General features: G+C 59.8%; 1 protein-coding gene across 9 annotated transcripts in view; it reads right to left on the bottom strand.

The window, feature by feature from the left end:
* The window catches only part of TPCN2 (two pore segment channel 2), an 88,531-nt gene extending 62,300 nt beyond the window's left edge, over positions 1–26,231 (bottom strand). For 2 of the 9 annotated variants that reach the window (XR_004665148.3, XR_010113359.1), the window contains exons 1-13: positions 25,979–26,201; positions 20,989–21,053; positions 20,289–20,365; positions 19,734–19,911; positions 17,391–17,507; positions 12,091–12,197; positions 11,114–11,186; positions 7,465–7,567; positions 5,786–5,851; positions 4,127–4,191; positions 3,524–3,624; positions 2,839–2,920; positions 2,546–2,632 (exon numbers count right to left, since the gene is read on the bottom strand). Coding sequence is in view for 7 of the 9 variants with exons in the window: in XM_063608207.1 (XP_063464277.1) it covers positions 2,546–2,632; positions 2,839–2,920; positions 3,524–3,624; positions 4,127–4,191; positions 5,786–5,851; positions 7,465–7,567; positions 11,114–11,186; positions 12,091–12,197; positions 17,391–17,507; positions 19,734–19,911; positions 20,289–20,365; positions 20,989–21,053; positions 25,979–26,087 (1,230 nt within the window). In the remaining 2 variants the exon portion in view is untranslated. Of the gene's footprint in view, positions 1–2,545; positions 2,633–2,838; positions 2,921–3,523; positions 3,625–4,126; positions 4,192–5,785; positions 5,852–7,464; positions 7,568–11,113; positions 11,187–12,090; positions 12,198–17,390; positions 17,508–19,733; positions 19,912–20,288; positions 20,366–20,988; positions 21,054–25,978 lie in introns of all 9 variants that reach the window. The other 7 variants (XM_063608207.1, XM_003828761.6, XM_055094640.2 and 4 more) reach the window with 7 other exon arrangements.
* Positions 26,232–26,921: the final 690 nt, after the last annotated feature.

The raw sequence follows: 26,921 nt of genomic DNA, 5'->3' as shown, positions 1-26,921 counted from the left end.
GCGGGCTCTGCGTCCGCAGACTGAACCAACTGCAGATCAAAACATACTCAGGGAAAAAGCATCTGTACGGAGCATGTACAGGTTTTCTTACCCTTATTCCCCAAACTCCCACCGCATTCCTAGGTGCTAGGTATTCCAAGTAGTCTAGAAATGACTTAAAGTATACGGAAGGATGTGTGTAGGTTACATGCAAACACTACATCATCTTAAGTAAGAGACTTAAACATCCACGGATTTTGTATCCACATGGAGTCCTAGAACCAATCCCTACAGATACCGAGGGGCAACAGCCTCCCCTCTACAGTCAGCATTATTGAGGAAAGAAGGAGTCAGAAAACCAGATTAAGGCTATTGTAGCTCCCAAAACCTGTGGAACCTAAACTCCCATCTCAAAGCCCAGTGCTCGGTGCCCTGGGAAGAGCATCGCCGGGACCTCCAGGGAGACCACCAGGCTGGGAATCAGGCCAGGCCTGCGTGTTGGGCCTTCCCCACTCCTGTGCGCACATGAGCCCGCTCTACTGGGTCACAGCCAAAGCAATCCATCCGCCCTTCCTCCACATCATCACGGGAGGAGGAACCCCTTTCCAGGTCTCACCAAATCCTGACACTGGAAAAGGGTGGGAGAGTCAGCTCTGGACAACCAGGACTCAATCATGCCCTAGGGAACGGCAACAACTGCCCAGGGAGAGCCCAGATGGCCCAGAACACACCAGGAGCAAAGCCTGAGGAACAAAAACCACCTTTCCAGAACCTTTAGGATGACTGGCTTCTCCCGGCCTGTGTCTGCCTGCCCCTTTAGTCGTATCAGTTAGCTCTCAGTTACACAGCTAACATACGAACACCTTCTCCTTGTAACAATTTAGACATAATAGATAATGCTGAAATCTCTCTTGGCCAAGGTGTCCGTCTGGGTTAAACAGGGGCCGGATCACAGCAAACCTAGCCTACGACAGCCGCTAAGAGCTGCTTCCTGAGCCCCAAACAGCTCCGCCCCTAGGACAAGCGCCTTTATCTAGAATGGTGCTTCTTAACTTTCTGTTATCTGAGGACCATCTCCACAGTTTCTGCGAAATCTGCACCTGGTAAAATTTATTTCGTATCTTCAAGTCAACCTTAAGTTGATACCGCATTGCCCAGCCTCGTCCCAAACAGAGGTTTGATGGCGTGAATATTCAAACTGCCACCTACTGATCCTCACCACACTCATCGCCCATATGCCCCAAGGGGCTGGGGGTGCCACAATGAGGAATGCAGCCCTAAAGAGGATGCCCGAAGTGACGATGGGGACGAGTGCATGGCACTCAAGCTCAGGCTGGGGCAGGGCCTGACTCCAGAGGTCTGGAAGGACCTTAGGAAAACAATGTTTTTTAGAGAACCACCTCTGACAGGGTCCTGCAGCCACAGGGGCCGACAAGGAATCCTGAAGCAGGTGACAGTTGCTATGGGCTGAATTTTGTCTCCCTCGAAATTCGTATCTTTAACCTCTAACCAGTAGCTCAGAATGTGACTATATTTGGAGACAGGGCCTTTTAAAAGGTAATTTAGTTAAAACAAGGCCATTAGAATGGGCCCTAATCCAATCTGAATAGGGTCCTTATAAGAGGAGGAGATGACACACAGAGGGATGACCACGTGAGGATACAGGGAGAAGGCGATGTCTACAGCCATGGAGAGAGGCCTCAGGTGAGGACACAGGGAGAGAGTGGCATCTACAAGCCACGGAGAGAGGCCTCAGGTGAGGACACAGGGAGAGGGTGGCATCTACAGGCCACGGAGAGAGGCCTCAGGTGAGGACATGGGGAAAGAACAGCACCTACAAGCCACTGAGAGGGGCCTCAGGAGGAACCAGCCCTGTGACACTTGGCCTTGGACTGACAGCCAGGACTGTGAGATGACAAATGTCTGCTGCTTCAGCCCTGCCCCCGCCCCAGTCTGTGGTGCCGTCCCAGGAGCCTGAGCAAACGAGAAAAGTGACACAGAACTGGCAGGCGTCTGCCACCCCACCTCTCTGCCCCATCCCTGTTCCAGGGTCTGGCTCAGTCCTCTGAGGCTGAGCAGCTGGAATGGCAGCCCCCGTGCTGCCCCCACACTGCCTGTGAGCACCTGGGCTGTTTCCCACTGTCTCCACCCACCTGGCCCAGGCCTTCTGGACACAGAGCTTAGTCGGATGCTGAGGCCCACCTGGGAACTTTGTAAGTGTCAAGGGTGAAAGGCAAAGGCCTTGGAGAGGACCAGTGTGTGGACCTCCTGAGGAAGGACAGACAGGAAAAGGAGAGTCTGTCATGGAAACCGAGAAGACCATTTGGAAGACTCCTTCATGTCGGGCTGGGCTCAGGCTAGTTCCTGGGGTCTGGTGAATTTCATAAAAATCTCCCCAGTCTCCAAGAGCCAAAGAGATTTCCATTCCCAGTTCCCATACTAGGAGCCAGGATCCCTGGCAGGTGAATCCCAGCACTGATCATTAGAAGAGTTCCCCAGGTGATCAAGGGCAGGGGAAACTGGAAGGCCCCCACTATCCACCCTGGGCGGCTGTGGCCCCAGTTACCTCTTTAACCACACTTCGGTCAAGCTCGTTGAAGAGCTTCTGAAACTCCTCAGCTGAGAGCAGAACACTGCCGTAGGAACGCACCTTCTGCACAGGAAGGAGCACAGGTCAGCAGGGGCGCACGGGAAGGTGAGCGCCCTCGAAGGTGAGCGCCCCCAGCCCCAACCCCACCCCGACGGGCTGTGAACGCTGCAGGTGACCTGAAGCCACACCCCTAGTCTTGAAAAGGGGCTGCTGGCCCAAGTGACCTCCCGGGAGGAGCCCAGAGGAGGCTGGGAGCAGGGGGCGGGTACCTCCATCATGGCCTGTTTGTGGGAGCTGTCCAGCTGGACCTTCTGAAGCACCTGCAGCAAGTTCTGGGGCTTCACCCCAACTCTGCAGGGAAAAACCCACAGCCCGGTGAGCACAGCCAGCTCGGCTCCCTTGGAACCCTGGCCTGGGTCCTCCTGCCCTGGCGTCTGGCTTGAGCTTTGCCATGAAGCCACTTTGCAGCTTGAGCCACACCAAGAGCCCCTGTAACGAGCATCCTGCCACTGCCGTCCCCCCAAGAAGGCGCAAACTGACTTCACCACTATGAGCAGTCAGGACCAGAACTTTCCACTGCAATGTCCCTCAAGCTCTCTGCCCTCATTTCCAAGCAGGATGGTGGTGTGGACACCTGGCCCACGCACCTCTGGCTCTGCTGCCTAAGTCAGCACAGAAGGGTAGAAGAGCACAAAGGGGGACAAGAAGGCCGGGCCACTCGGCCCTTCACCAGCCCAGGGTCCCCGGGGGGCACGAAGACAAAGGCATGGACTCAGGACAAGGACGCCGGGAACCACAGAGCGCCAGGGACATGGTGGTTTCCATGAGTCGGGTGCCAGCCAGCAGGGGTGAGGCACAGGCCAAGCACAAGAAGCCCCTAATGAACACCCGGCCCCTGCCCAGCAGCCATAGCGCCCACCCTCAGGGAGAAGAGGGTCCATGCCCAGCACTCACGCCTGAGGGAAGGCTCCTCCCTCCCCCACCATGGAGGATAGGACTTCAAAGGCAGCCCGGGTTCCCAGCCGCCTCCGAAACAGCGAGGTCTGGAGAGATTTCTGCAAAGAGGAAGGCTATGAACGGCAGGATCAGCCCTCCCCCAGCTCAGAACCCCCGACCCTTCCCTCCCCTTGGGAACAGGCAGAGGGGGAGTCTGGGCAGCCTTGGTGGGGGGGCCAGTTCCCCACAGCCAGGGGGCAGCCCCTCACCCCCCAGGAATGAGAGGATTGGTCAGACTTCCAGGACAGGCCGCACAGGAAGGTGTCTGACGGGCGTGCTGCGCAATATGCTGGGCCGCGTTTCTCCTCTGTGTGTTGGGGGCGCCCCCAGCTCCCCCTCAAGAGGGTTTAGGGTCCGCTGTCCTGGGAGTTGCCATCTCTGGCAGTGGCTAGAGCAACAACACATGTGCATCCCCGGCTGATCCACAAGAGGTGGCAACCCTGCCCTCCCGTCCCACCAGGGGCCTGGCCAGCAAGGGTCACCCAGCTGCTCAGCTCGAGCCACACCCTGCTTGGCCTCCCGGCAGCTCCAGGCACAGCCAGCATGGGGGAGCTCGCTCACCATCAGGTAGCCCCGGAACTGACTGTAGATGATGGCTGTCAGCAGGTTCATCAGAAACAGGCTTCCTTCAAGAGGAGACAGCCACGGTCAGGGGCGCCACCAGTACAGCAGCAAAACCAACACAAGGGTGGCCGGCACAGGATAGCACAGCGCCGGGGGCGTCCCCTATCAAATGGAAACATGGCCTGGCCAGCGCAGTCACAGGTGGGAGGATGACGAGGTCAATGGTGGGGACAGAACAGAAAGTGTGGGGTGGGGGATCCCTGGGGTGAACCTGTTGGCGGGGGATCCCTGGGGTGAAGCCGTGGCATGGGGGATCCCTGGGGTGAACCTGTTGGCGGGGGATCCCTGGGGTGAAGCCGTGGCATGGGGGATCCCTGGGGTGAAGCTGTTGGTGAGGGATCCCTGGGGTGAAGCTGCTGGTGGGAGATCCCTGGGGTGAAGCTGTTGGTGGGGGATCCCTGGGGTGAAGCTGTTGGTGGGGGATCCCTGGGGTGAACCTGTTGGTGGGGGATCCCTGGGGTGAAGCTGTTGGTGGGGGATCCCTGGGGTGAAGCCGTGGCATGGGGGATCCCTGGGGTGAACCTGTTGGCGGGGGATCCCTGGGGTGAAGCTGTTGGTGGGGGATCCCTGGGGTGAAGCTGTTGGTGGGGGATCCCTGGGGTGAACCTGTTGGTGGGGGATCCCTGGGGTGAAGCTGTTGGTGGGGGATCCCTGGGGTGAAGCCGTGGCATGGGGGATCCCTGGGGTGAAGCTGCTGGTGGGGGGTCCCTGGGGTGAAGCCGTGGCATGGGGGATCCCTGGGGTGAAGCTGTTGGTGGGGGATCCCTGGGGTGAAGCCGTGGCATGGGGGATCCCTGGGGTGAACCTGTTGGCGGGGGATCCCTGGGGTGAAGCCGTGGGGTGGGGGATCCCTGGGGTGAAGCTGTTGGTGAGGGATCCCTGGGGTGAAGCTGTTGGTGGGGGATCCCTGGGGTGAACCTGTTGGCGGGGGATCCCTGGGGTGAAGCTGCTGGTGGGAGATCCCTCGGGTGAAGCTGTTGGTGGGGGATCCCTGGGGTGAAGCTGTTGGTGGGGGATCCCTCGGGTGAAGCTGTTGGTGGGGGATCCCTGGGGTGAACCTGTTGGCGGGGGATCCCTGGGGTGAAGCTGTTGGTGGGGGATCCCTGGGGTGAACCTGTTGGCGGGGGATCCCTGGGGTGAAGCCGTGGGGTGGGGGATCCCTGGGGTGAAGCTGTTGGTGAGGGATCCCTGGGGTGAAGCTGTTGGTGGGGGATCCCTGGGGTGAAGCTGTTGGTGAGGGATCCCTGGGGTGAAGCTGCTGGTGGGAGATCCCTGGGGTGAAGCTGTTGGTGGGGGATCCCTCGGGTGAAGCTGTTGGTGGGGGATCCCTGGGGTGAAGCTGTTGGTGGGGGATCCCTGGGGTGAAGCTGTTGGCGGGGGATCCCTGGGGTAAAGCCGTGTGGTGGGGGATCCCTCGGGTGAAGCTGTTGGTGGGGGATCCCTGGGGTTAAAAGCTGTTGGCGGGGGATCCCTGGGGTGATCTCTGGAGTGAAAAACACGGATGTGAAGTTTCAGGTCGTGGAGGCAGCAGGGTGTATCGGTCCCTGAGCTCTCGGGATCCTGTCACAAAATGCTGGCCACGTTACCTGCACTCACCTATCACAGTGAAGACTATGAAGAAGATGGCATAGGCCCGGTTCTTGGAATACGCAGGAATCATCACTAAAAGAAAAAAGAAATAACAGAAACGGACAACCTCAGTACCCGATCCCACTCCCATCCTGACGCTACACTATTTGCTTTTGCAATAGAAAGGAGGTCTCCATTGCTGAGCGTGGTGGCTCACGCCTGTAATCCCAGCACTTTGGGAGGCTGAGGCGGGTGGATCACTTGAGGTCAGGAATTCCGAGACCAGCCTGGCCAACATAGTGAAACTCCATCTCTACTAAAAATACAAAAATTAGCCAGGCGTGGTGGCTCATGCCTGTAAACCCAGCTACTCGGGAGGCTGAGGCAGGAGAATCACTTGAACCTGGGAGGTGGAGGTTGCAGTGAACCGAGATTGCACCACTGCACTCCAGTCTGGGTGACAGAGCGTGGCACCATCTCAAACAAAAAAAAAGAAAGAAAGAAAAAAAGAAAGAAAAGGAAAAAAAAGAAAGGAGGTCTCCTGGGAGGGCTGAAAGGCCTTCCTGTCCAAATTCGATCTCTTGCCTCTGCTCGCACACCCTCCAGGACGGGGAACTCCCTACCTATCAAGGATGTCCCTCTGCACACAGAGCTGAAAGCCTCCCTGCAGCCCTCCCCACAGTCAGTCCTGCTCCCCCTGCAGTCACTTGCTAGGACTCAGACAGTCCTGCTCCCACTGCGGTCACTTCCTAGGACTCAGACGGTCCTGCTCCCAGTGCGGTCACTTCCTAGGACTCAGACGGTCCTGCTCCCAGTGCGGTCACTTCCTAGGACTCAGACGGTCCTGCTCCCACTGCGGTCACTTGCTAGGACTCAGACGGTCCTGCTCCCACTGCGGTCACTTGCTAGGACTCAGACGGTCCTGCTCCCACTGCGGTCACTTGCTAGGACTCAGACAGTCCTGCTCCCCCTGTGTCACTTGCTAGGACTCAGACAGTCCTGCTCCCACTGCGGTCACTTGCTAGGACTCAGACAGTCCTGTTCCCAGTGCGGTCACTTCCTAGGACTCAGAGGACACAAGAGACAGCACTCAGGGTCCGCAAGATGAAAGGCACCAGCCAGGGTGGCTGGGCCACAGCCAAGCCCAGGACCGTGGCCTCCATCCTGGCCACACCTGCACCTGAGCAGTGGAGGCCCCATGAGCATCACACAGGGTGAGCGTCGTGGCCAGTAAGACCCTTGGCCCTCACATGCTGCTGCCCAGTGGCTCCCACAGCTGAACCTCGGCAGCAACAGGAGCGTGGGTGTGTGGAGCTCCAGCAGGACGGCACCAGGAGACCCCTCTGACCACTGCCATCATCGCCCTATGAAGAACACCAGCCACTTTCAGCTTCTCAGAGGAGTGAGAAGACAAGGAAGAAGAGGAGATGAAAAGAAAAAGGGAGGAGGGAGTGAGAAAGCAAAGTCATGAGACAGAAAAGGAAAGAAGGAAAGAGAAGGGACAAGAGAGAGGGAGAAGAAAACCAAGACAAAAAAAGAAGAGATAGGAAAAGAAGGGGAGGAAGGAAAATGTCACCCTTTCTTCTCCACTTATCGATAAAAAGGCCTCAGAAACTCCCACTGGGTTCTAAGGCTCAGCAGCCCAAACCGGCCCCCCAGTGCTGGGCTCACCGACCCCCACGGTCCCTCCCTGGCCCTGCACGCACCATCGGGGTTGTTGGCCGTGGTCAGCAGCACCAGGAGGGAAGTCAGAGACTCAGGCAGGTTCTGGAAGTAGGTCAGCCTCTCCCTGTCCTGCCCATCATCCTGCTGAGAGCAGAAGCGGCAGCTCCAGGGCACCACTGTGTCCCCACCCCACAGGCTGAGCTCCAGGCCCCGGACCCAATCGGCTGGAACCATCCACCCGCCGCCCAGCCTGCATCTCCCTGTGGCCTCCCAGCAGGCTGAGCTCATGGCCAGACAGGACCAAACTCAGGATCTCCGGGCGCAAGAGTGGGCACCCAGGGAGACCGCTCACCCGCATGGACACGGTGCCTGGAAGCAGGCCGGCTCAGAACCACAGCAAAAAGCCCTCAGCCAGCCTAGTGACCTCCCTCAGGCCACCTCGCCTGCTCGCAGCCGACTCTGCCATGCACTGTGCAAGCAGTGAGGCTACGGGGCAGAGGCAGGAGGGGCAGGAGGAGCAGAGGGGCCCAGGCTGCCAGGGTGAGATAGGTTGGACCCTTCGTGAAGCCTGCTCTAGAGGCTGTGTGTCAGGGCCCACGGCCGCCCATAGCCACCCACGGGACTCAGTGGCACTGTGCTCGTGGCTGTGGCGAATCACAGCCATTGGTAAGGGGGCATCCACACCGGAGTCCCTATCCTCTCTCCCTCCTGAGAGGGGTCCCAGCCACAAAACACAGCTGGCACATGCAGTGTTTCTGCTCGGAAAGCAACTCCGCTTGAGACTCCGGGCCCGGGGCTCTCACTGGGGCCAGGCTCGTGGGCACCCTCTGCCTACCAAGCCTCCAGACCCCCCAGCTGGAAGATGGGTGGTTCCCGCAAACCAGACTGGTTGTATGAACTGTGGGGGCAGGTGGCACAGCGGGACTTGGCACACAAAGCAACCTCCTCTCTTAGGGATCGTTTCAAAGCCACAATCCCAGCTGCTGGGCAAGGGGCAACCCCACAGGCAGGCCCTGGCATGGAGGCACCTGTGATGGCCACTCTCTGTCGCACAGGCCGCCGTTCCTGCCTCACAGCCGCATCAATAGCACTGAGGCCTCCAAGGCCTCACCTATAAAATGGCACTGTCCCCTCGTCTGTCCAGTCAGGGGCTCCCAAGGACACGTGAGCTAATTGGTGAAGACTCCACAGTCTGCTGGGGGAGGGGGCACAGGGGCCACTGAGAGGAAGTTAGAAGGCAGGCAGCGCTGTCAGGCACAGAGCCACGGGTAGGGACAGGCTCCCCTGCTGGGGAGAGCTAGGCGGGCCCCTCCTGGGCCTCAGCCCAAGCCAGAGTGGAGGAGCAGAGCAAGGCCTTCCGAGGCCTGGAGGGCAGGCTGGCCTCCAGCAGTCACCGGGGACAGCAGGACCAGAGCACTGGGTCCAGGCCTCCCGGGCCTCCCCCATCCCACCCTCACCCAGTCAAACCACCACGTTCCCAAACGTAAAGCAACCCACCGAGCGCCCACGGAGCAAGGTTTAGGGCCAGGCTTCGAGCCAGCTGAGGCACACCACCTAACAGACGCTGAGGTCCATAGAGCCGACAGAACTCCCCAAGGCAGGTGGCCCTGCCCCGGCCCATCTCCCACCCCACACTGTGTACCTCCCAGCAGGCCTCACGCTCCTCCTCTACAATTCAGCTCCAGACCCTAGGCATGACTTCCCATACCTCCTGCCCAGCCCAAGCCACAGCTCTGCAGGGACACAGAGGAGCCCTGGGCTCCTGCCCAACCTGCCACAACCAGCGACGATGGACCCGAGCCAGCCCACAGCCCCGACCTGAGAAACATCTGTAAAATGGGACAGCACCATCACGGCTGCTGGGAGACCACACACCCCAACACCAACCCTGGTTCTTGGAAATCAATCCAGGTTGGAGCTTCACAACGAGCAAAGCCAGCAGAGGACAAGCAGGCTGGCTCTGGACCGCACTCACAAAGGTAGCTAAAGCAAGGCGGCCACTGCACCCAGAAGCACAGCCTGGCTACCGCCCCAGGCCAGGCTGGCAGGGCATGATGGCCAGGGAAGGAAGGCAGGACGGGCCGGGTACCATCCCACGCTCCTCTCAAGTCCTGCCTCGGACAGGGATCCAGACTCCTGCCAAGACCACGACAAGCACGCACCCCTCACACAAGGTACACCTTGCTCCCCTAGGTCCCCTTCGTGGGGCAGAAACCCACGCCTGGAGGAGGAGCCAACCCTTCCAGGTGCCTCAGGATGGGACACTCGGCTTTCCCGGGGCCGAGGACCACACCCTGGCCTCAAGGCCGAGGCTGTTGCCACTTCCAGCACCCACACTGACGCCATCCACCTGGTACAGGCTCTGGCAAACAGCGCTACTGCAGCGGTCACTGGACGGTCACACAGAGGAGGGCCTGAGATTCTGTCAGCCGGTTCCATCTCCACAACCCAGCTGCCCCCACCACCCACAGACAGGCACACAAACACACACATACACACAGAGATACGCACACACATGCACACGCACACAGCCATACAGACACCACGCACGCAGAGACATACAGACACCATGCATGCACACAGACACACCACACACACGACACCACATGCACACAGACATACAGACACCACGCACACAGACACCACACACGCACACAGACATACAGACACCATGCACACAGACACTACACATGCACACAAACACGCACACAGACATACAGACACCATGCACACAGACACTACACATGCACACATACAAACACGCACACAGACATAAACACCATACACCTACACATACAAACAAACATGCACACAGACATGCAGACTCCACACACACATGCAGAGCCACACAGGGGCTCAATGACCGCTTCCGCCCTGGGTGAGAACACGGGCTTCAGCCTTCCCCTTCTGGACAACACACACCAAACCCCAACAGGGCCACAAACAGGAACAGCAGCGCAGGCTGAGCACTGTCCACTCCCACAACAAAGCAGCAGAGACGCAGCGTGGCCCCAGCCCCAAGAAGGATGGTGCCCTCGGCCAGGACAGGAGGACAAACACATAGCACTGGAGCGGGGTGGGGGGACAGGAAGACGCCTCCACACAGCAACGAGCTGCTGGGCCCTGGGGCAGCCGCAGAGGAGGATATGGTGGGAGAGACTAGTGGTGGGAGAGACTACTGGCAGGAGAGGGCGTGGGAGGTGAGGGCCCTCCCAATAGGCCAGCGCAGCCTTGGGGGCTGCAGTCAGAGAGGGTACAGGGCAAGCCTGGTTGTCAGGAAGGATGAACAGGGCTGGAGGAGAAGCCAGAGGACCCACCCTCAGTGAACAGCCTGGCGGGGAAGGGCGGGGAGGGGCGGGGGATAGGGAGGGAGGGAGGGAAGTGGTAAGGAGGATAGGGGAACTGAGTCAGGATGGGAGGGAGCAGAGGAGGGTGGGAGCGGGCAGCCAGGACAAAGGACAAGTGGCCCTGAGCCCAGGAGACCCCAGGGCAGACAGGTGTCTGGGCAGTGGGGTGGTGGAGCACTGTGGCCACCCAAAGGCAGACTCCTGGACCCCAGATGGGCCACTGCTATTACTGGACAGAGTCCGCACATGGGTTAGGCCAGGGCAGCAGACACCAGCCCAGCCCCCTCTGTTAGTCACAGCACAGGGCAGCCCCATTCCCAGACCCTGACCACAGGCGCCCTACCTTCCCACCGGCGAACAGCAGCATTCCGAACATGGTGAAGAGGCACAGGTGGATGGCCAGCAGCAGCCCGACGCTGGGGGAGAGCACGGCACTCAGCCTGGGCCAGGCGGCGGGCAGGCAGGGACACCTGACCTGCCTGCAGGGCTCAGTGACAGGAGCGCCCAGGAGTCTGCAGCAGCTGGGGTGGATCCAGGCAGCAGCTGGGTCCCCCTCTCCCCAAGGGCCTTGCCTCATGCTCAGCTCATGGGGCCCAGAGGAAAGGCCTGGTCCTGCCCTGGCAGGGTCCTTTCTTTGACAGTGACAAATGAAACCCTGGGGGCCCAGCTGAGACAGCATCCAAGGACCCAGGGCTCTCAGAGGGGAGGCCACTTCCATCCACCTGAGCTGGATGGTGAGGGGTCAGCACGTGAGCCACTAGGGACTCGGGCAACGCTGCCACTGGCAAGAGCGGAGGGCGGCAGGGGATCGGGACCAGGGGTGAGCCGAGGCTGGATGGAGGCTGGGCCTGGGGCGCAGGGAGAGAGCCCCACGCTTCTAGTGGCAACAAGAGCCACGAGGGCTTCCAAGCAGGGGTGCCGTCAGGAGCAGCTCAGCTTTATGAAGTCTAGGCTGGCAGCGTGCCGACACCATGAGTGGGAGGGGACGGCAGAGGGGAGAGGCAGGGCACAGCCACAGAGGGGACAAGAGGAGACCCATCGGAGAGAGTGCCCATGGGACTCAGCAGCCTTTGAGCTGGGGCCGCGGTGTTTGCAGCCCTGGCCCTAGCTCGAAGGCTGCTGGGAGGCTTCTGGGGAACTGCTGGAACCACAGAGACCCCAAAAGCTCCCCAGCAGCCTCCCCACACCAGCACCAGCCAGCCAGGGATGCGGAGCACGCAGTCCAAGATGAGACTCCGGTGGACCCCACCCGCAACCACGTGGCCCGGGGCAGAGAGAGCCCCTTCCCAACCCTGCGAGCCCAGAGCACCAAGAGCCCACCTGGCCATTTCCGGCAGCGACCAGCGGATGCATTTCAAGGTCTTCTTCATCATAGAGGAGTTCTGCAGCAGGAAGAAGGGACGGAGAAGCCGGCGGATCCGCAGGGGCTGGAAGAGACCCAGGAAACTGAGGACCACGTCAAGTGCTTATTAGTTCTACCCCTCACCGACCATCCCAGATGGGCACACGGTTCAGAGACCCCAGTGCCCTGGGGGCCACTCCAGAGTCACTGAGCTCAAAGTGGAGGGCCTGGCTCCAGAGCTGGCCTTGAGACCTGTTCCAGGCCACATGCTCTGCAGTCCTTCCCTGTCACAGGCCTCCCCACTACCCATCTCCCAACTCCTGGGCACTGCACACACAGGTTCCCCAATCCTAACACCTGTCTCTGTCCCTGTCCAAGGCCATCCTCCCCTCTGCCCACCCAGGACACAGCTGGAAGGGTGGTGGTCCCATGCCTCCCTTGGTACCCTCCTGCCTTGCCCAGCACACCTGGCTTCTCAGGGTACCATCCCCGCCTCCTCACCCCTCAACCCGCCTCCCCTTGTGTCCCCATCTCCAAGCCTTCCCCTCCCAGACACAGACCCTGCCTCCAGGAGCCCCACCTCCACACCCCCACACTCACACAGCGCCCTCCAGCCTCACTGCTCCCACGCTCAACACTCACACGGTGTGAATGTGCGTCCCCTCCAAATCTCACGTTGAATCTGACTCCCCGTGTTGGAAGCGGGATCTAGCAGGAGGGGTTTGGGTCGTGGGGTGGATCCCTCATGAACAGCCTGGTACCCTCCCGGCAGCAATGACTTCAGGTGAGGGGTTCACGAGAGATCTGGTTGTTAAAAGGAGTCTGGGGGCCTCTCTCGCCATGTGACACACCTGCTCCCCGTCTCCTTCTGCCATGAGTGGATGCTTCCTGAGGCCTCATCAGAAGCAGACGCCAGCACCATGCTTCCCATGCAGCCTACAGAGCCGTGAGCCAAATAAACCCCTTCTCTATTAATACCCAGCCTCAGGTCTTGCTTTATGGACAAGCAAAACAGACTCACACACACACTCACACTCACACACACACACTCTCACAGGTATCCCCATCTTCCCTGCCTTCCTTCTGTGAGGACAGAAGGGCCCACCCACGGCCACCACCCACAGTCCTGTCAACCCACCCCAGCCCTCTCAGGATTGGCTCAATCACCACCTTCTGCCCCAACCATCACACACCAGTGTTCTCACAGCTTCCATCATGCCACGTTTCCCTGCCCTCCCCTCCATTCACTCCCCTGCTCCTATCCCAGCCCATCCTCCCCTCCTGGCCACTGGGACCCACCTGGGGGTCCCCATGAGCACCTTCCCATCCTGCCTGGCGCCCTCAGCACCAGACACAGCTACCTTGGTGCTCCCAGCTGCCCTGTGGGTCCCCGCACTGCCCGATCCGCCTGTGCTGGGCACCCTGCCCCCACCTCCTCTCTCTGCCTCACACCTGGATTCAGTCCCTTGAGTATCTCGTTTACACTTTGGCGCCTGTCAATCTCAAATCCACGCTCTCCACTGCAGTCTCGCATCCTCATCAGTATCTTGTTTTAGAAACGCAGAGCTGTCAGCTCCTTGCACAAAACCAAAACCCTCCGACAGCTGCCCACAGCTCTGCCCATGGCCTCCGGGGTCCACGGAACAGGCCCAGCCAGTCAGTCCAGCCCCTTCCCAGACCTCACAGGCCACGGCCCTCAAGCTGCCAGTGTCTGCCCAGCCGGCCGGCTCAGCCCCCGCAACCTGCAGAACGCCGCCTCTGCCAGGGCTGCCGGGCTCCTCTCCGGCATGGCACCCACCACCACACTTGGGAATCACACTCTATGTCTGGCACTTCTGTGCGCTGGCAGTCTCTCTCTCACTCCAGAAGGGGGTCTCAGAGGACAAGAGACCTGCCTATTCTGTTCACCAAGGTCCAGCCAGCAGCAGCACGGCAGGCCCTCCAGAACATCTGCAAGTGACTGATCCCTAGCGCTCACTCCAAGTGAATCACCATTCTCAAAAGGGACCCCAGGGCCTGGCGCAGGACTGAGAAGGCCAAGAGAACAGTGGTGAACAGAGAACTGCTCAGGGCTCTGGCCCCTGCCCTGTGCGCCCAGCTCACCCGGAACCCATTCATTGCCCACTGGTTGGAAACTCTGGTCTTAGGGCCTGATAACAAAGCCTTCTTTCAGCCCCTCTACAGGCCAAGGAGGTGCTGAAGGTGCTGCTGGGTCCCCTCCCCTGCCCAGGAACTTGCACCCTCACCTGTAGTCAGACACAGACCATAGCACAGCTTCCCCAGACACAAGAGCCCAACCTGAGGGCCTTCCCTTGACAGCTGGGGCCATGAGGCCTCTATAAGGATGGGAAGGTACATCCAGGTGACCAGCCTCCAAGGACAACCAACCACAATGCCAGTCAAGCCCCTGGGACCCTCAGACCCAAGGCCTTGAGGAAAAACCACGTCCAAACAGCCCTGGCAAAGACAAGAGTGAACGAGCAAAACCCAACAGTGACCGTCAGCCTCCGTATTATCCAACCCACTCGGCCACAAGGCTGGAGGGCACCCAGTCCTCCCTGCAAGCCACCCCATGCCTGTAGGAGTTCTTTATGACTGGACAGCTGGCCACAGAGGAAAACCTCAGGCCTGGTTTGCAGACGTGCTGAATGATAGCCGGCCCAGCCGGAAACACACACACACGCATTTCAGCCTCCATCAAGAAAGCGCTGCACAGATGCTGCGGAAGGGAAAGCTCTGCAGTGGGCAGGGTTGGGCGGTCCCCTGTGTGGACTGAGAAAGGGGACGTTCCCAGGTGGAGGACAGGGGCGTGGAGAGAGAAGAGTGGAAGACTGGGCACGAGGTCTGGGAGGAAGTATGTGGACCAGCTGCTCTGAACGAGCTTTTCTGCAGGGCACGTGGCCTAAGGAGCTGGTGCCCCACGTGAACGCCCACCATGGGCATCGCGGAGAGGAGGCTCTCTGGCCAGGACCAGGCATCCTGTGGATGCAGCTAGGCCTCTTCCCTCAGCTACCCTGCTCCTAACTCCCTCCACCACACACAAAGCAACCACCACGACAGACACGGAGGCTATGCCTGGTGCCAATAGCACAACCACTCAGCCAGAGGCAGGGCCAGGCACCAGCCCGAGACAGCCCCCTGACAACAGAGGGGCCCTTGCCCACAACCATCGCTCATCTGTCCTCCCTGGACAGACAGGCATGCAGGTTATGAATCTGCCTGCCCTGCCCCCAACGCCTCTCCCAGCACCATCCCAGGACCTGGGAATGAACTGTGGGGCACTGTGTCCCACTCACAGCCCTGCAAATGCTGCTTCAGGTGAAAGAGCTGGGGCAGCCCCGGTGCGGCCCCACAGTAGCTGGCTGCGGGAAGGGTCCCAGAGCCTTAGGAAGACTCAGCAATGCTGTCAGCTTAGGGTCACAGGGCACAGCACAGGCTCTGAACCAGAGGCCACTTGGCGGGGCTGTCTCTCCCCCAGCCAGGACCCACTGGGACCCAGGCAAGGGCAATGGGAGTGAACATGGTGAAGAGGCACAGGTGGATGGCCAGCTTTCCACTTCCCACCTCCCCCATTCTGGGTCCCCGCTCTGGAAATATCCACTCCCAAGGTGGGGATGCTTCCATCGGGACACATGCTGGACCATAGCTTGTTCATGGAAAGAGGGCTGCTGTGCCAGCAGGGTGAGCGGGCAGGCTGGCTGCTGCCACTGAGAACAGCAGGGAGGGCTGGGTGGGGGTCCTCTGGGCCACCTCTTACTCCTATGTCCCATTGGAAAAGTTAGCAGAAAACTCCAGCCTTCCAAAGGCAGGACCACCAAGGACTCGGGCCCCTCAGGGAGGAAGGTCCAGTCCCTGTGCCAGGTGAAAAACCCGGGCCAGGTGGGGAGCTGGCGGAGGCGAAGGGAGCGCGGAGCAGGTGGCAGAAGAGATCCAGGCAGGGCCCACGGCCAGGTATAAAACCAGGCCTTTATTCATTTTCTTCCTTGCTTGTAACATAGACCTGTGTCTCTTTTTCCTGTCTCCTTCCCCATCCTAATTTCATATAAGGATTCTTGGTGTGGCTTACAATTTAGCCTGTAAGTTACAGAACATGATACAGCTGCCACAACCGTAACTCAGAAATGGCGGTGGGAGGGCCATCCTCGCTCCCTTTGCTGGGGCAGTCACGCAAGAGGCTCTCCCTTTGCAGGGAGGAAGCTGCGGGAAGCTGCCGAGTCAGGGAGACAGGAAGGAGGTGGCCACGGAGGCCCCGCAGCAGCACAGCGGGGCTGCCCTCCAGCCACCCTTCCGCTCTGCCGTGCTGTGGGCTGCGATGCCGCCCGCTCCAGCTCTCCTCAGCAGCTACTCCCCACCAGGTCCTGCCAGCAGGGCCCTGGGGCAGGCGGGGACAGGAGATGCACTTACTGGGCTGTTCCTATCAGCTGCACCTGGAGCTTCCAGCCCCCCCATCAGCACTGCTAGGACCAACCTCATTGAGCTTCTGGGAGGCACCAGCGCCCACCAGACAGCACCCCCTCCCAGAGGACAGAGGGCAAGGTCCCAGCTCTATGGGCCCCTCCCCTGGGCCTCCAGGTGCTAACAACCCCCATCTCTCCCCCATCCCCTGCCCATGAGTGGGACTGCTCCCGGCGGTTCTGGGTTCCACTGGGCTCCTTTCACTGTTGGTTTCTCGGAGCCTGTTTAAGGCCCTCTGTTCATTCTCTCCACAAGGCACCTGTGGGGCTCTGCTTCCCGACAGACCCCAGTGGATTCTGCTGACTCCGCACCCACCTCTCCCAGCTCTATTCTCCCAAAGCCCAGGGGGTGTTTCTGGGTGCTCTGAGGGGAAACCAAGGCACTGCGGTGGAAAGGGCTGAGTGTGGCCGGGTGAGGGGGCTTTCTCACTGTCAGACCTCACAGAGCTTGGGGCTTGTGACTACGGGGCATGGTGAGGCCCTGGTGTGGCGCTCTCATCCGGGGCTGGACGGCCGAGGCCTTCAGCTAGAGAGCGGAGAGCCGGGAGGCAGAAGTCTTGGAGCTCACTCCCAGGTCCGCCCTCAAAAACAGGGCGAGCCAGGAGGAACCCTGTGCCCGTCCAGGCCTCCGTGTCTTCATCTGTGAGACAGGAACAAGGATCCCCAGCCAACAAGTGAAGGAAGTGCCATGGGAGGTGGGCAGTGCTGGGCGGGTGGGCAGGATGGCTGGCGGGCTCAGGGCTCCATCCCAGCACCCCCGTGGGCCTTGCACCCACACCAGCCCCAGATCTCTCCATCTGTCTCAGGGCTGCCTCACCACCTACCTCATGACACATGAGACTCAGGGACACGGTCCAGTCCACCAGAGACACCACCAGCACCACGAGGTAGCCCAGCAGCCAAAGGTTTTTCTGGAAATGGGCCCACCCGAACAGGTAACCCTGCAAGAGAGACGGGCGGGTGAGCAGCAAGTAGCCCCACACGCTGGCCCTGCAGCCAGAGAATGACGGTGCGCAGGGCAGGGACCAGGCGACCAGAGCAGGGTGCGCCTCCACAACAGTGTGGTCCCCACGGGACGCAGAGCAGCAGTCAGGAGGCCCGAGCTCCCGCCCAAGCCTGCTAGGGACTCGCTGTGCAGTCTCAGGCAGCACCAAAGCTCTCTGGCCTGGGGTCCTCATCAGTAATGGGAGGCTCCTGCCTGTTCTGCCTATCTAACAACCACCTTGTGCAGGCTGAGAAGACATGGAATGCACTCTGGAAAAGGCTAGAAGAGTACCGGCTCAGTGGGCAGGTCTCCGCCGCCACAGCAAGGCAGCTTGGGAAGTGAGGTCTGGTCTGTTCTTCCCTTACCTAACTGCCATTTCCCACCATCAAGAAAGTCCCCAGAGGGCGGTGGCTCACGCCTGTAATCCCAGCACTTTGGGAGGCCGAGGTGGGCGGATCACTCAAGGTCAGGAGTTTGAGACCAGCCTGGCCAACATGGTGAAACCCTGTCTCCACCAAAAATAGAAAAATTAGCCGGGCATGGTGGCAGGCACCTGTAATCCCAGCTACTTGGGAGGCTGAGGCAGGAGAATCACTTGAACCCAGGAGGCGAAGGTTGCAGTGAGCTGAGATCATGCCACAGCACCCTAGCCTGGGCGACAGAGCTAGACTCTGTCTCAAAAATAAATAAATAAATAAAAGACGGCCGGGCACAGTGGCTCACACCTGTAATCCCAGCACTTTGGGAGGCCGAGGCGGGCAGATCACGAGGTCAGGAGATCGAGACCATACTGGCTAACATGGTGAAACCCGTCTCTACTAAAAATACAAAAAATTAGCCAGGCGTGGTGGCACGCGCCTGTATTCCCAACTGCTGGGGAGGCTGAGGCAGGAGAATCACCTAAACCCAGGAGGTGGAGGTTGCAGTGAGCCAAGACTGCACCACTGCACTCCAGCCTGGGCAACAGAGCGAGACTGTGTCTCAAAATAAATAAATAAAATAAAATAAAAGACAGCCCCCAGAGGTCACAGCTTGCTAATGTACCCTCTCTCACCTTTTGACACTTCTCAAACACACCAGCCATTCAAAAAACGCTAATGACAACCTCTTGCCAGTTTCAGTTCCAGTTGAAAAACCCCCAGACCTGCTAACCACATGATAAGCTACAAAGGAAGAAATGAGAAACTGCCCGGGGCCTGCAATCACACCCACCAGCATCCAGCCACAACCCTCGGTCGGCACACAGCCCGCCCTGCCCACAAGGGACTACAGGGCAGTGCCGGGCAGAGGCCCCACGCGACCAGGAAGCCACGTGAGCCCAAGGCCCAGCCAAGGAGCGGCAGGGCTGGCGCTGAGGACAGCTGCAGCCAGGGCCTGATCTAACACCATGGGCATGGATGTGGGGGCCCCTGAGACCGCAGCACTGGAATCACTGTTTGACAAAAATAGAAAACGTAGCCTGCACCTCCCTGGAAAGGCACTAAGTCTCTGACGAGGCTCAGAAGCTTAGGTGAGCACCAAATGCCCACCTCCAGCTTGTGGGAGGACGTGCGTCACAGGCAGAACCCAGAGTCAAACATGCAGCAGCTGCTGTGTGCATAAGAAACCCCTTTCTGCCCCACGCCCACCTCCTCTCCTCTTCTCTTTGGGGTGGCAGGGTGAGCCTTGAGGAGGGACCACCTGGGCCTCACTTATTCACTTGGGACCTCTCCTTACAGCAGCACTGCAGACACTGGACTGTTCCCAGAGGCCCTGCCAGCCTGCGCAACCCCTGATGGCACACTGGGCTCAGTCTGCATGGTGGAGAGGGAGGAGAGCTGATGGCACACTGGCCTCAGTTTGCATGGTGGAGAGGGAGGAGAGCTGACGGCACAGTGGCCTCAGTTTGCATGGTGGAGAGGGAGGAGAGCTGACGGCACACTGGCCTCAGTTTGCATGGTGGAGAGGGAGGAGAGCTGACGGCACACTGGCCTCAGTTTGCATGGTGGAGAGGGAGGAGAGCTGACATAGCCTCTGCCTCAGGCACTTGCTTGTCCAAGAAAGTGTGCCTTGCTCACCGGGTCAAAGTACAAAGTCTGGGGAAAAGGCAGCTCACTCCAGAGAATCAGCAATAAACCAGGAGAGCAGCGGCCAGGCGCTGGGAGGCCGGGGCAGCACGTAGAGGGCCTGGCGCCCGCCTCACCTTCACAGAGAGGTCGGCCGCAAAGACCAGCAGGCAGAGCACCTCGACACTCTCGGTCAGGCCGCAGGGCGGCTCCCAGGGGGCAGCGCGGTAGCGCACGTCCGCCGTGCTGGTGAGTGAGGATGGGGTCTCGATAAAAGCCAAAAACAGGATCAAGAAGATGGTGAAGCTCAAAGTCCTGGAAAGGGGACAGAAACATGAAAACACAGGAGCCAGCAGCCCTCAGGGCCCAGAGGCTGGTCAGGAGCTTCCCCAGTCCGAAGCACGGGAGTTGGCGCTGCCTGAGCGTGGACACTCGTGACTGGGGAGATCACGAATCTGCTCAAAGCTCTATTGCCGAGGGCTGACCACAGCATTCCAGAAAGGAACCCTTGTTGTAGAAGGAGCCTGCCATCACAGGCCGTCTCCTTTCCAGAGAGGATGATGGTAACCACCCTATCTATGTAGTGGGGAGCCTGCCTGGACCCTGAGACCAGGTGATCCCCAGGTGGGGGCCAGCCTCCCCCGCCACGCAAGCCGGCAGGAACCCTGAGTTCCACATGGGTGCGTTCTCACCGTTGGCATACGTTCGAGTAATACCGTCGGTAAAGCCACATCGAGCTGGCATCCACCCGGTGGTTGATGGAGCGGTACTACAAGCGAAAAGTCACATGAGGCATGACACGGGTGCATGCAGGGTGGGCCGTGACCCGAGCCCCACACCACACAAGAGACAGGCCCAAGTCTCAGGCTGTGGATCACAGGGGACGCTTCAGCGTGTGGACATGGCCAGCCCTGACCCATCAGGCCCACACCATCACAAACCACGAGGTTTGCCCAACACACAAGACCTCACAGGCCACACACCCGGGGTGGGTGGGTGCGTGAGCAAACGCTCAGGGAACACTTGCTGAGAGCACAGCTGTGCCCGTGTCTGCCTGCGAGGCTCTCTCTTCTCTGTGCAAGGCTGACCCTCCCACGCCCCGTGCAGCTGTGTCATCCTCCAGGATGCCCCCACCCACCCGGGACCTAGAATGGGGTGGTCCACAACAGGCCCCAGAACACAGTGCATCAAAGCAGCAAATGCGTCCAGGATGCAGAAGACAAGTCCTCCGGGGACTGACGAAGAGCCGTGCCCAGAGGCTCCACCCTCAGTTCTCTTAACCTACAGTCCAGCAATGGAGGCCTTGGACCCAGTCAGTCGCCCCTGGAGGGGCGAGCCAATCGGAGGGCGGCCACCCCCCAGGCCCGGCCACAGGGAGCAGGTGCCACCGACCTGAATAGCATCTTCGATGAAGACCACAGCCTGATCAATGCAGAGGTCCCACCTGGCCGCAGCACCTGCAGGCAGAGGGGACACATCAGGTGACCGAGCAGGATGACATGGCCTCACCCTCCAGGATACCCGTGATCAAGGAAAGATGCCGGCTGTGGTTCTTCCCAAGGCCGTTTGTAAAGAGATGACTCCACCCGGCAGTGGGGCTGCACGTACCTGCCCAGGGCAGGGACCAAACCAGGTAAGTGCCTCGGCATCAAATGCACAGGCCAGGCCCAGGGCACAGCACCTCCGCATGCAGCGCACACACCTAGCAAGCCTGTGGGAAGCAGCACGTCCTGCAGGGCCCTGGCACCAGCGTCGGGGTTCAGAGCCCGGCTCCTCCACGTGCTGGCAGGAAGGCTGTGGCTGGTTCCTCCTCTGTCAAGTGGGGCTATTTACAGCCACCCAATCGGCTCCCCAGAGGGTACTGTGAGGTGCAACGCAGGAGCACAAGAGCCCCCTGCCACGCTCCCCAGGCATGCTCGGTACATGGGGCTGCTGTCACCCCTCTTCCGCTCGGCCCTACCTGGCTCCTGCACAGCCTTCGTGAGCCAGGACACTGTACCCAGTGTCCCACCCACCCCCATCAAACCAGACCTCGGATTCAACAGTGACAGGGAGAACTGGCATCTAGAACCCAAAGGCACCGCCATGAGGCTTCACGAGTGCTACCAAGGTCCCATTCCCTCACTGTCCCGGTCCATGGGCCCAGGCAAGCCCACCCAAATCACTCCCAGGGTCAGAGCTGCAGGAACGCCCGAGTCCCCCAGCCTCTGCCGGTGCCTTCTGTGGTGAAGGGTGGCCGCCCGCCTTTACCAACAGCACAAGCAGGGTGGAGCCTCCCGGCAGGCCTGGGCAAAAGCGGCAGTGGCTCCTGACTAGGAGGGGCCTTCAGGAAAAGTCAGGCGGCACAGAAGCCAGGACCCAGCACCCTGGCCTGCTCACAAGCCCCTCGCCTGCCACAGAGCAGCCAGCGGGCGCACCTGGTCAGCCACTGAGCCACTGCGGGGAGCCTGGGCCACCCACCCGCATCGTAGGCACAGGCCACCTCTGTGGCCTCGCTGCAGAGCTGCTCCCCAGCAGGCCAACAGGGAAGGAAAACTCAACCCGAAGCAACTGAGGAGCCCGGAGAGGCTGACACTTCCCAGCACGGGGAGAGGGTGAAGCAGCTGCTTTTTCAGTTGAGACTCGGCTTTCACACCTGGCCCCTTGGGGCCCACAGCTGCACCAAGACAATGTGGTGACATGGGAGGCAGCAGCAGAGGCCTCGGGAGGTGCTGGTCCCCAGGCAGAGCTCCAGGCCATGACCTGCCCACGCCACTGGCCATCCTTAGGGAGGCAGCTGCCCCTGTCCTCGGGGCTCCTGCTTGGGGGCATGAGGTATAGGCAGCTGGGCTCTGGACGGATTAGAGGTGTGAGGGGCCCCAGACAGAGGCAGGAGACCGGACCCCACCCTCGCTCTGCCCGGCCCTGCTGCACTGCCGGGAGCAAGAGCCTTCCCTCCCTGTGGCTTTGGTGCCCACATGCACAGCCACGAGACCCACCCTGAGGACACCCGAATGTCTCCCCAGGGAAGCTCTGAAAGTGGCTACTGTTTATGTCCCCTGAGCACATCCTGGGATCGCTATGAACAGAAGCCACACTGTTTTGTTCCCTGCTGTATCTGCAGAGCCCAGAAGTCAAGCACACAGGACTCAAAGCTGATTTATCCCATGAATAAATGAACAGCCCTGAGGGGAGCCTGGGGGGCCGGTGATCTGAGAGGCCCCACCTTACCAGATTCCCTGGGAGAAGACAAAATCTCTACCAGGAGAGATCTAGTGATACAAGCTTCTTAGAGAAGAGACAAGCGGCCGAGTTCCGGGCCTCACTCCAGCCCCAGGACCACGGAAAGTACTCACATCCACCCAGGCCAGCCATCCCAGGCCAACAGTGGTGGGCACCCCTGGAACCATCCAGCACTCGTGGTTCCCTTTCGCCTGGCTTTTTGGTTGCTGGTTTGTAAAATTCTGGGTCTGGCCATCCTCCGTTTCACCCTGCAACAGCCCAAGGATCTTGTTCCAAACACTCAGAAGCACATCGCAGCTTCCCCTGGGCCCCCACTATTCCAGGCCCACACTCCACCCTGGTCTGGCACTGCAGGTTCCCACATTTGCCGGCCCGCCTCTCTCCTGCCTTTCAACCCTCAGTGCCACTCATTCCGAACTGGGCTCTGCCAAGGCCATGCTCTCCAAAGCCTCCAACCCTTTACTCAGGCTGCTGCTTCTGCCAGGAGCACCATCCCCCAATTTGTGAGTCCAGGGACTCCCTTGGGGCAGCTCACCCCGCCCTGAGCTCATCACCCTGGGGGACAATCACCTTTCCACACACCATCACCCACTGGGGCTGAAGGGTTCTGCAAGGCACAGAGGACAGCAGGGGCTGAGATGCTGCATCCGGCACACCAGGCCTCAACACGGCTTCCTAATCCAAGCCTCTGCCCCGCAACATCCAGGTCTGAGCTCCCGCTCCCCTATTGCTCCAGGCTCCAGGCTGCACAACCTGTGTAGGGTCCTGACCATCATCCTGTGTGACCCTGGGCAAGTCCCTTAACCTCTAGGTGCTCCAGGTCCTCATGGACCCCCACCCAATAGGAGCTAAGTACAGACTGAATGACTTACTATAGCCAGAGTACTTTGCTAAGTGAGCCCTTCATAAGCATTCAGTTACTCTGAAAGCCTCTACAGCATCGCAATCCCTTGTCCTCTGACTTGTTTGATAACCAGTAAAAGTGTGATTTTTCTGACCCAGAAACAAGAGAAAACAACTGTTCTCAACCTTTGACCCCGGCCCCATCAGGTGGGGCCAAGTCAAAACGACCCAACAGCAGGGTCCACTGGGGTCCTTGGGGCGCCCACAGCAGCAGCCCCCACCACAACCCGTTGGCAAGAGACCAACCACAGGACTTGCAAACCAGAGCACAGGGCCTTCATTTCAAAGCCTGGCACAGGCCTCAGCACAGAGACTGAATGAGCCTTTCGGAGTCTCCACGGCTCCATAGTTGCCAGTCCTTGCCGGGGACCCTGGCCAAGGGGATTCGGAACACAGAGCGTCCTGTCCACGTTCTCAGAAGCCCTGGCTGAGGCCACAGCATAGGGACAAAGAGCACTCCCCGAGAGCCTCCTCTTGTCAGCCACACTGCCCAGCAGAGCGGGTCTCACCTGCCAGGGAGGACCTGCAATGATCACAGAGCTTACCCAGGACGGCCACTGGCCCCCACACCAGCCCGCCGGGCCCTGTGCTGAGGACAAACTCTGGATTCTCTCTGAATCCTCACAATGCCCGCCAGGCAGTCCTTAGTATTATCTCCCTTTTACTGAGATTCAGAAAGGTGAAGCATGGCCAGGCACAGTGGCTCACGCCTGTAATCCCACCACTTTGGGAGGCCGAGGCAGGCAGATCACCTGAGGTCAGGAGTTTGAGACCACCCTGGCCAACACGGTGAAACCCCATCTCTACTAAAAAGACAAAAATTAGCCAAGTGTGGTGGCGGGCGCCTGCAGTCCCAGCTACTTGGGAGGCTGAGGCGGGAGAATCGCTTCAACCCAGCAGAGGTAGAGGTTGCAGTGAGCCGAGATCACGCCACTGCACTCCAGCCTGGGTGACAGTGATACTCCATCTCAAAAAACAAACAGAAAGGTTAAGCAACCTGCCAAGGTCACACAGCCAGGGCAGCCCCAGAAAGGCGCCCAGACCCCTAGACACAAAGTCTGTGTTCCCTGAACGGTGCCATATGCTGGGCGTCTCATCAAGGGGCCTGCCAGAGCTGCTCCCTGCAGATCTCCTTCCTGACTGGTCCCAGGAAGCACCTGAAGAACTTCCTGGAGGCAGCTTCTGAGGTGAGCAGACAGGGTGGCCACCTTGGCCTCTGGTTTTTCATCTCTCGTCAGGGTCCCCTCCTTGGCCCCTCATTACTCCATGGATAGGCACATGCCACAGACCAGTGGGTGGGCACCAGGATTCCAACCCAGTTCCTTCCAGACAGAGGAGGAAAGAAGGAAAGAGAGGCCAGAGAGGGAAGGAGCCAGATGTGAATTCTCAGAGTGGTTCGAGCAGCAGCCGCACCAGAACAGAGGGCTGTGACCTTGGGCAGGTCTCAGGGCCTCTCTGGGCCTCAGTTTCCTCATCTGTGAAGTGAAACTAAGGTCCTTCCACCTCTTAATCCAGAATCTCATTCCCCTGGTGTCAGCGAGGGGCGGACGCACCCCACCCTCGGGGGGCGGATTCAGCAATCTTCAGACCAGGACAAAAAACAGGAAGGGCAGGAGGGAGTGCAGAGGGGACTCTGGGCTGGCAGAGGGCAAGGAGAAGAAGCCGCCCCCGTCTAGGGGGCCCGCCCCAGCCCCACGGGAAGTGGGATGGGGAAAGGCACCCTACAAAGAAAGGACTCCTAGCTCCCAACTGGTTCGAATTCCACCTCGGCCACTTACTGGGTGTGTGACCTTGGGTAGGGTAACGCCTCTCTGTGAGCCTCTGCTTTTTCCAGAAGAAACGGGAAAAATCAAAGTGCTGCCTTCTCTGAGTCAATTAGGCGACCCTCATTACGGCGACAGTCGGGAAGTATGGGGTCTGGGCCCGCCCGGCCACACGGAAGGTGCCTGCCGCAGGTGGCCGGTTCCCTCGGGGCTGCCCAAGGCTGGGCGAGGGCCTCTTCGCCCGGCTGGTCGGGATCAGGACGCGACACGGAAGAGACCCCAGCTCTGCCCTGACCCCGGTCCGGGTCCGCAGGACGCAGCCCACTCGCCCTCAGAACACCGGCTCGCCTGGCACCCGGCGCGGCCCGGGCCCCGCTCGGACTCGAACCTGGTGGGGGCGCGCCCGGCAGAACGCGGGGTGCTGGGACAGCGGGACCCCCACGCGCGACCCTGGTCTCCCGGGCCAGTCCCCTCCCCAGGTCCGGGCGGCTCACCAGGGCCGACTTGGATGCTGCGGTAAGTGGTCAGCCCCGCCGGCCAGTCGCCGCCACCGCCGCGGGCCCCGCCCAGCAGGGGCTCCGACTCCGCCTGGGGTTCCGCCATCCAGCAGCCCGCGCGCTGGACCCGACCCTCAGAAGCTCAAGCCCCGAGGGCGCCCAGCTTCACTGCGCAGGCGCGGAGACCCCGCCCCTGGCGTTCTTGCTGAGGCGCGCACGGCACTGTGGCGCAGGGGATCCCTGCAGTCCCAGCCAATGAGAACGGGGAGGGGGGGGTGGGGGTTCTCCTAAGTGGGGCGGAGCTAAAGGGCCCCGCCCCTCTAGGGTGGAGCTCAGCTTCGTTCCACCCAGGGCGGGGCAGCGTTCTGGGGCTTAAGGGCCGAGGGCTGGGGAGGAAATATGTTCTCAAAGGATGGTCTTTCCGGCCAGAAGCTTCAGCATCACCTGGAAACATTTTAGAAATGCAAATTCTTGGGCCCTTAAACCTACTAAATCAGCAACTCTGCGGGGAGGACCCAGGAATCTGTGTTTTAACAAGCATTCGGGGTGATTCTGATGCATGTGAGTATTGAGTACACGGGGTGACTGCAAAGGACTCCCCCCAGAATGGAACTGGAGTTTACCCTCTGATGGTGAAATTAGGAGGATTCAATATCATTAAGGGAAAAGTTTAAAAAATATGACACACTTAAAAAATATTTACAACGTATATAAAAAGTGTTTTCAACATTAATGCATAAAGACCTTGTATTCGTTTTCTATTGCTACAGTGACTAATTACCACAATCTGAAAATATAAAATAACTCCCATTCATCATCTTTCAGTCCTGCGGGGCAGGAAACCTCCTGTCCCAGGGCCTCACGAGGCTAGAGTCAAAATGTCAGCTGCCGTGGGCTCTTATCTGCAGACTCTGGGGAAAGCCCACTTCCAGGCTCATCC

The sequence above is a fragment of the Pan paniscus genome, chromosome 9 (genome assembly GCF_029289425.2).
Source record: "Pan paniscus chromosome 9, NHGRI_mPanPan1-v2.0_pri, whole genome shotgun sequence".
Lineage (NCBI taxonomy): Eukaryota > Metazoa > Chordata > Mammalia > Primates > Hominidae > Pan > Pan paniscus.
The sequence above is the reverse complement of the archived record's forward strand: the minus strand, read 5'-3'. Positions and strand labels throughout refer to the sequence as shown.